Source organism: Phoenix dactylifera, unplaced genomic scaffold, assembly GCF_009389715.1.
Source record: "Phoenix dactylifera cultivar Barhee BC4 unplaced genomic scaffold, palm_55x_up_171113_PBpolish2nd_filt_p 000294F, whole genome shotgun sequence".
NCBI classification, from domain to species: domain Eukaryota; kingdom Viridiplantae; phylum Streptophyta; class Magnoliopsida; order Arecales; family Arecaceae; genus Phoenix; species Phoenix dactylifera.
Genome location: NW_024067773.1, coordinates 317,094 through 326,450, shown reverse-complemented (window position 1 = coordinate 326,450; position 9,357 = coordinate 317,094). Strand labels below are relative to the sequence as shown.

The 9,357-nt window shown below is 48.8% G+C and overlaps 1 protein-coding gene across 1 annotated transcript; it reads left to right on the top strand.

The window, feature by feature from the left end:
- Positions 1-5,412: 5,412 nt before the first annotated feature.
- Positions 5,413-6,541, top strand: LOC120105471. The gene is made up of 2 exons (XM_039117969.1): positions 5,413-6,417; positions 6,500-6,541. Exons 1-2 carry the CDS (start codon positions 5,413-5,415, stop codon positions 6,539-6,541), a joined length of 1,047 nt encoding a protein of 348 aa, XP_038973897.1.
- The last annotated feature ends 2,816 nt before the right edge of the window (positions 6,542-9,357 follow it).

Genomic DNA, 9,357 nt, shown 5'->3' with positions numbered 1-9,357 from the left:
ATCGTTGACTATGCACCTTTCCAGTGCTGGCTGGTCTTAAGCGACAACAATTAGAAAAACTATTTCACATTACAAGAAAAACCATTGCTATGAAAACTTTGCAATAGCTTGTGTTGCTGTTCAAATTCAGCCCGAGGGTAACCACGCCGGAGGAGTCGAAGGAGCTACCAGTCCGGATGGAAGAAGGACGTCTTTTCTTGCGCGCCGGCGGACCTGCACAAAGTCTCACCAGTGGAATTCCGGTGAGAGCTCTCTGATGATTAAGTTAGAGTAGATCTGAGGTGGAGCAGCCAAAAGTCCTTAGGTGTTACCTGATGGGGCTATTTATAGCCCCCGCGGAAGTGCCCAAGTAGCAGAGGTATGGCTTGTCCTCATTATGGGAGGAAATGGCGAAGGCCAGATAGCGCGTGGCCACGGCTTGCTGGGGGCACATGTTTCGAGTTGTTCCTGTGCACGGTATGGTGTTGTAGGCGTTTAATAGGGTATGGCCCTTGGCAGCAAGGTATAGCCTCTGGTCGTCATGTCGTAGAGTGGCCAGCAAGCAAAGCATGGTGCGATGAGATTGTAATATACCGCCACATATGTGAGCATAGGGCTGCGCATGGGTGCGCGCATGTATGCAGCCGTAGGCGAGATCGGGCTTGCTTGGAGGCAGCAACCTTTACTTAGTGAAGTCAGCTTGATGAGCACTGAGGTCGGGCCGATTTGGAAGTCGCGACATATGTTCGGTGAGGTCGGATCGGTGGACTTTGAGGTTGGCCCAGCCTTTTCGGCTCTGAAGTCAGCTCGGTAGGGCGCTCTTACTCAGATTGGGGCGCCATTACTTGTAGTTGATTAGTATGTTTAGTGAGGTCGACTTGGTGGACTCTGAGGTCGGCTCAGCCTCCTCGGCTCTGAAGTCAGCTCGGTAAGGCACCCCGATTTTGGGCAGGAGCGTCATTGTGGATACCTGCGGTCGACAGGGCCTCTTCGACTCTTGGTCGATCTTGCAGGGCGCCCTGAAGCTGGCTCGAGGGGTGTCTTAGTAGATACCTGTAATTGGCGAGGCATCTTCAGCTCTTGGTCGATCCTGCAGGGCACATGACAGCGTAAAAATCCGGCCGCAGTCGGCTCGGCCTTTCCGATTCTGAGGTTTGTTTGATAACACCCCAAGCTAGGGCTAGGGCGCGTCGTCGAAAATGCTTGGTGCCCCGAGCTCAGGTCGGGCACATCATTGGAAATGCTTGGCGCCCCGACCTGAGCTCGGGGCGCATCGTTGGAGAAGGTTACTGCAGGTCATAGTGGAGAGATTTAAGTGAGGTTGGATAGTCCTGGTCGGTGCTGAGGTCTACTCGGTCGGAATGAGATGATCCGTTGTCCAGAATAGAACGATCTATTTTACCCCCTATCAGCTTGCAAGATGATTTTTTAGGAGCAATGCCGGGAGCAAATGTACCCCCATCAAACCCGCCTCCTCCTACGGCCACATAACTCATTGCTCTCTCACTCTTCTTTTCTTTTCTTTTACGTCCGTTGGATGCTGGGAAGATAATCCATCTGTCGACCATTCCTTCAGCAACTCATCATATTGAATGACGGAAGGCCTCTTATAGTACTTCCCATCTAAGATCCGGTGTACCATAGAAAGGAATGATGGTCCAAGGTGAACTTGGGAAAGCCAATCAACTTTTCTTCTTATTCCTCGGCAAGTTTGCTTGGTACAGGCCTCTCCTAACGAAATTATGTTATCTCACCAAGTGGGTGGTTGATAAGATCTTTTAAAAATAACTTTATAATACAAGGTGGTATGATGCACGTAGTTTTTAATTACAAGCAAGGCAAAGTTTAGGAGTATGATTAATTGCAGATGTAGCGTAGGTTACCACAACTCAAACAACAATTGGGTTCTGTTAGGGGAAAAATGGATTGCTCAAAGCACGTGGATGAATCGCCGGCACTTGATGGCGAGCGCAACGGTAGCAACTCTCAAGGCACCCGACCTCAAGGCGTCCGACCTCAGCGCGCCCGGACCCAAAGCTTGCAGCCTTGATCTCGGCTAAGTTGAGCCCGATCGACCTCAAGTCCAAAGAAGACTCAGTCAAAGAAAGAAGCAGACCTCCCCACTCCACAGAAAATCAAGTCCCCTTTCTCCTCATCCGGGGTCCAATTCCGTGATCTCTGCCTCAACAACTGTCAATGATTAGCGCACGATCCCACGATCTCCGTCTCAACGACTGTCAACGATTAAATGTACACGATTTCAACGGACCACCAGCCAGCCCAAAATCTCGGGCCGTCCACGGTAACTCATTAATTCGCACAGTCACGTCCAGTCACTAACCCCTACACCCCTCTTATAAAAAGGGAACTTATTCTTCTCACGGGAGAGATTCTTTTTCTTACGTAATCTCTCTACTTGCTCCACAAAAAAACCTCCTTTGACTTAAGCATTGGAGGGCCGACGCCGGAACCCCCGACCACCGGCTTCGTGCAGGTCCTCCGAAGAAAGCTGTCCGCCGCCGCATCCTATGCCGGAGCTCCTCCTCCTCCGTCCGCGGTCACCCTCGGGTTCGGTTTCCAGCAACAGGTTCAACAATATAAGCTTGGTTATAGGGGCATGATGATAAATAGTCTTGTAATAATCAAGAAGCTCAATATCATCCACACAAAAGGAAAAGATCAAAATAAAAAGAAGAAGAAGAAGAAGAAGAAGAAGAAGAAAAAAAAAGTATCCAGAAGTTCAACCAAGCAATCAAGTTTTTTTTTCGAGAGCTCTCATTTAGAGATGTAAACCAGCTACCAATCAAAGTTATAACCAAGGAATCTTCTCTCTGAATTCCAAGTCAGACCCTGGCTCTTTTGTTTCATCTTTCTAAACGAAAATGAAGAACACTTGGAGGTCTTTAAAGTCGCATCACTCGCTGTCCCGACAAGGGGAAAAAATCTCCATTTTAGATGGAGTGCAAAAGCCAATGGGACCACATCCTAGAGCGAATGTGACCTTTTATGTAATGTCCGGGCCCAATACAGACCGGGCCCAATACTGTAGGGCCCAGTTGAATAGTATTGGGCCAGGGAGGGGTTAGCTGGCCCAAGATGGCCATGATCTCCCGCCTGAGGGCTGAAAAGACAAGACCACCAGATGGCTAACGGAGAAACCCCCACCGGCATGCAAAATAGGAGCCCGCCACCTCCTCCCCCTCGGGCAACGGAGCTGTGAGCTGGCCTGAGGAGGAGGGGCAGCTGGTGGCTCCCGGAGAAGTGAGGAAGGAGAGAACGCCACCTCTCCTTTGGGGTCAAGTCATAAGCCCTGTATTTAAAACCCCTAAGATTTGCTAACCCCGAATTGAATGTACCCTCCCTAAACCTCTAACCCTCTGGATCTACTGCGCCAGAGAGCCAAGCCTTGGAGCTGGAGGCGGAAGGGACCCTGCAGCCCAGGAGAGGAAGGAGGGACTGTGAACCGAGGTGATCCCCCACAGCTTCAACCGACCACAAAAGGTAAGGCTCTGTAAATAGGTCTCTGGGCAAAGACAGGGTGGAGGTACCCCTCTGTGGGGTATTCTCCCCTCTGTTTCACTGATGAAACAGAGGGGAGGAGACCGGCACAGAGGGGCGGAGACCGGCACGGGAGAGAGAGACAGGAGGAGGACTGCAGGCCGGCCGGGGATGCGGGCGTCGAGCGTCGGCCGCGAGCGCGGCCGAGGGCGTCGCGGGCTTCGGCCGCGGGTGACGGCCGCGGGAGCCGGTCGCGGGAGCCGGCCGTCCGGGGCTCAACCCCTCCCGAGCTCACCCTCCTCTCTTCGTGGCGGAAGGAAGAAAGGAGTCGGGAGAAGCTTCGGGAAGGAGAAGAAAAGAAGAAAAAGAAAAGAGAAGCTTCGGGAAGGAGAAGAAAAGAAGAAAAAGAAAAGAGAAAGAAAGGAGAAGAAAAGAAGGAAAAAGGAAAGGAAAGAAAAAGGAAAAAAAAAAAAATGAAATGGGTTAGCCAAATTTGGCTAACCCAAGCCCAATTAGACTAGGCTAAGTTTAAAAATCGAGCCCCAAAGGCTCTAAATTTGGTAAATTGGACTTGGGCTAGATCCTTGGATGGGATCCAAGCAAGTAAGTTCATAGTATGATGAACTAAGAAATTTTATAATAAATAAATGGGGAATAATGTGATCCCTATGGTGTTGTTTTAGGTGATTAAGGATTTGTCACCTGGACTTGAGAAATTTGGAAAGCGAATTGAGGTAAGTAACCTGTCCTAATCCTGTTATGGATCATGTCATGTTATTAATGTTTTCCTAAGCATTTATTTTAAGTATATATGTTTCATGCATGATATGTTACAATGCATAAGTAACTTGCATGATCCCAGAAGCTATGGCTATGTATGCAACATGAGGATGCTGATATTTTAATCATGCATGCAAGTTAGTATAATGAAATACTATCTAGCCAAGAGGCACTATAATGGGCTCAAAGATGCTACTGAGAATGACTGAGCTGCCAGTGGCTGAATAGTAACTGAGCTGCCCCGCCAGTGGCTGAATAGTAACTGAGCTGCCCCGCCAGTGGCTGAATAGTAACTGAGCCTGCCCCGCCAGTGGCTGAGTTGGAATTGGGCCTGCCCTGCCAGTGGCTGAATAGTAACTGAGCTTGCCCCGCCAGTGGCTGAATAGTAACTGAGCCTGCCCCGCCAGTGGCTGAATAGTAACTGAGCTGGCCCCGCCAGTGGTCGAGTCTGACTTCGCAGTAGCATCCGAGAGAAAAAGGACCACGGCATGCCGGGGGCACGGTTTCATATGCATATATTATGAAAATTTTTGTGATTTGCACTACTGCTTTGTTTAAATTGCTTACATGTTATGCCATGATGATCATTAGATAAACATGCATGTCAGCTTCTCAAACCCTGATTTACATGTTTAGCATACTGGTTGATCCGATAGGATTATGCAGGATTACTTACTGAGCCGTGTAGCTCACATCTGTTTATGTTTCGTTTTCTTTCAGATCCTCATCAGTGATCGCCATCAGATATGTTTTTATTTTGTTACAGAGCTTCGTATTTTTGGAAGAAGCTTATATACTTTTGTACATTTGAATAGTATAGAAGTTCTGTATTTTTGGTTTCAACCAGTTGAAGGTTGTACTGCAAAACTTTTAATATATATATAAGGATGAATCCTTTTGGCTACCTGCTACCCCTGTATGAGGCTGCGTGCTACTGTGGGCGATAGTCGGCAATAGCACGGCCGTGTCACGGATCCGGGTCCGGGGCGTGACATCTAGTGGTATCAGAGCCTTAGGTTAAACAAAAGAATAACCATAAAATGCCTAAGAAAAGGGGTAGTTAAGAATGTCACCGTCATAGAAAAAGTTATAATATGCTAGTTTATCATAATCTCACTTTAAAATTTTTGACTGCAAGGCGATTGTTCAAGAGATATGGATGACGACAGGAGACCACCCTCCCCGGAGCCTAGTGAGCAGTCGGTTCCCCCAGATACTCCACGATCTGCAGCAGGTCAGGCAGGCCTAGCCGGAGTGTACCAGCTTATGGCACAAGTGCTGCAACAGCAGCAGATGATGCAGCTGGCCGCTATGCCACCGGCAGGCACCTGCTATGAGAGGTTTCGCCGACTAAACCCTCCGACCTTTGAGGGTGGGCCTGACCCTATGGCAGCAGAAGCATGGATCCGGGAAATAGAGAAGATGTTCCGAGCTCTTCTTTTCCCCGATGAGGTGAAGGTCCAGATGGCGACCTCTATGCTGACAGGAAACGCCGAGTTCTGGTGGACGGCCATGGAGACAGCCTATGCCGTCGACGGACTTACATGGAGGGACTTCAAGAGGTTGTTTTACAACCAATATTTTCCGGATTCAGTCAACCAGTCTAAGCAGAATGAATTCTTGGCGCTGACCCAGACCGACCGAATGTCTGTTCTGGAGTATGCCAATAAATTCAACGAGCTGGGACGATTTTGCCCCCAGTTCATGGAGGAGGAGAGAAGTAAGGTAAACCAGTTTGAACAGGGATTGAGGTACGGGATTCGATCCCGAATATCCTCCCATCTGTTCTCAAGCTACAAGGATGTACTGGACCGAGTCTTGAAGGTTGAGGCTGACCTAATACGGTCCGGGAGGGAGAGAGAAGACATGAAGAGGACCCGATTGTCGGGAGCTCAGAGTAGTGGGTCTGGAGGCAGCAAGGGATCTGTGCCCAAGAAGAGACAGAGCAGAGGCTGCCCCACCTGTGGCGGAAACCACAAGGGTACCTGCATGAAGAAGACTGGAGCTTGTTATTCTTGCGGGCAGACAGGACACATCGCCCGCAACTGCCCTAGCCGAAGGAAGGACGAGCCTAGACAAACTGCACCAGAGGACCAGAGATCGAGGGGTAACCCTCGAGTTTTCGCACTGACTCGACAGGATGCCAGTGCTAGCGATCAGGTGGTGACAGGTACACTTCTGGTCAACTCGGTTCTTGCCTTCATTCTATTTGATTCTGGTTCTATGCATTCTTTCGTGTCAGTTAGCTTTTCCAGACAACTACATAGCACATCTGAGAAATTAGTGGAACCATGGCATGTTGCTACACCCCTTCAGAAAACCGTAATTGTTGACATTAGATATAGAGATTGCATAATTCAGATAGGGGAAAAAGAATTAGAGACAAATCTTTTACAGCTTGACATGCAAGACTTTGATATTATCTTGGGCATGGACTGGATGTCACAGTATCACGCCCACATTGATTGTTACCACAAGAGGGTGGTATTTCGGATACCTGGGGAGCAAGAATTTTTCTTTCAGGGCGATATACCCCTTCAAGATGCTCCTACACTACACTTTATTTCTGCCTTGAAAGCTGGAAAGGCTTTGAGAAAAGGGTGTATGGCCTATCTGGCCTGTGTAGTGGATACCCAGAAAGAGACCAAACTGGAAGATATTCCAGTAGTCAGAGAATATCCGGATGTCTTCCCGGAGGAACTACCAGGATTACCCCCAGATCGAGAGATCGAATTCACTATCGACCTCGCACCAGGAGAGGGGCCAGTCTCCAAGGCTCCCTATCGGATGGCCCCTGCTGAGTTAAGGAAATTGAAGGTACAACTACAAGAACTCCTGGATAAAAAGTTCATCCAGCCCAGTGCGTCGCCATGGGGAGCTCCTGTCCTGTTTGTGAAAAAGAAAGACGGGAGTATGCGGCTATGCATCGATTACCGGGAATTGAACAAAATAACCATAAAGAATAAATATCCCCTACCCCGGATCGATGACCTGTTTGATCAGCTGCAAGGCGCCCAAGTCTTCTCCAAGATAGATTTGAGATCAGGCTACCATCAGCTGAAGATCAAATCTGAGGATGTGCCAAAAACTGCATTTCGAACCAGGTATGGGCATTATGAATTTCTAGTTATGCCTTTTGGACTGACCAATGCCCCGGCTGCATTTATGGACTTAATGAACAGAGTCTTTAAACAATATTTGGATCAGTTCGTGATAGTTTTCATCGATGACATTTTGATATACTCAAAGAGCCGGAAGGAACATGAAGACATTTGAGGGTGGTGCTACAAATCCTTCGAGAGAAAAGGTTGTACGCCAAGCTGAACAAATGTGAGTTCTGGCTGGACAGTGTGGCGTTTCTCGGCCATATAATCTCCAAGGAAGGAGTGTCAGTGGACCCCAAGAAGATAGAAGCGGTGGTGGATTGGCCTCGTCCTACCAATGCCAAGGAAATAAGAAGCTTTTTGGGATTAGCCGGGTATTACCGGCGATTTGTGGAAGGGTTCTCCAAAATAGCTACCCCCTTGACCCAGTTGACTAAGAAACGGGCCAAGTTTATCTGGGACGGCAAGTGTGAGAGGAGCTTCCAGGAGCTTAAACAAAGGTTAGTTTCTGCCCCAATTTTAACATTGCCGTCCTTAACTGGAGAATTTACCATTTACAGTGATGCTTCCAAGAACGGGCTGGGCTGTGTGCTGATGCAAGATGGCAAGGTGGTAGCCTATGCCTCGAGACAGCTGAAACCCTATGAACAGAACTACCCGACACATGACCTGGAGTTGGCCGCAGTAGTGTTCGCCTTGAAACTTTGGAGACATTATTTGTATGGCGAACACTGTGAAGTGTACACTGACCACAAGAGCCTAAAGTATATATTCACCCAGAAGGAATTGAATATGAGGCAAAGAAGGTGGTTAGAACTCCTGAAGGATTATGACCTGAGTATTAAGTACCACCCAGAAAAGGCCAATGTGGTGGCTGATGCCCTAAGCAGAAAGTCAGTAATGAGCTCCGCCGCATTACTCACCACTCAACCACAGATTCAGAAGGATCTCGAGAAACTGCAGGTTGAGGTGGTTACCCGAACTACAAGAAGTTTGCTGGCCGCCCTGAGTATACAACCAACCTTGATCGACAGAATAAAGGTTGCCCAGCAGTCTGATGAGCACATCTGCCAGCTCAAGGAGGAAGTGGAGAAAGGGTTGCGACCCGAGCTCCAAATGCACCCCGATGGCACCCTAAGGTTTGGCCGCCGACTGTGTGTACCGGCAAATGTTGACCTAAGAAGGGAAATCATGGAAGAGGCCCACCAATCCCGTTTCTCTATTCACCCAGGCAGTACTAAGATGTACCGGGACCTTCGGGAACATTACTGGTGGAAGGGGATGAAGAGAGAGATAGCTGAGTTTGTGGCCCGATGTTTGACCTGTCAGCTGGTAAAAGCAGAGCACCAGAGGCCGGCAGGGTTGCTGGAACCAATAGAAATTCCTGAATGGAAGTGGGAGCACATCACGATGGATTTTGTTACAGGACTTCCTAGAACAATAAGGAAGAATGATGCGGTATGGGTGATAGTTGACCGTCTCACAAAATCGGCCCACTTTCTACCATTCAGAATTGGTACTCCTCTAGACAAGCTGGCCCAATTATACATCGACGAGATTGTACGCCTGCACGGAGTACCAGTGAGTATCATTTCTGATCGTGACCCCCGATTCGTGTCCAGATTCTGGGGAAGCTTTCAGAAGGCCATGGGTACCGGACTGAGGCTCAGTACAGCATACCACCCCCAGACCGACGGCCAGTCAGAGCGGACAATCCAAACTCTGGAAGACATGTTGAGGGCTTGCACTGTGGACCTAGGTGGAAATTGGGACAGTCATATACCACTGGTGGAATTTGCTTATAACAATAGTTACCATTCCAGTATCCAGATGGCCCCATACGAAGCCCTCTATGGGAGAAAATGCCGATCCCCCTTACACTGGGATGAAGTCGGGGAGCGAAAAATGCTAGGCCCCGAATTGGTCCAGCACACCAGGGACAAGGTACTACTGATTAAGCAAAGGCTTCAGGCTGCTCAGGATAGACAGAAAAGAT

Coding starts and splice junctions, on each gene's coding strand:
- LOC120105471 (XM_039117969.1), top strand. CDS start 5,413: ATGGATGACGACAGGAGACCACCCTCCCCGGAGCCTAGTGAGCAGTCG. Junction 6,418..6,499: donor ATGCCAGTGCTAGCGATCAG/GTGGTGACAGGT, acceptor CTTTCGTGTCAG/TTAGCTTTTCCAGACAACTA.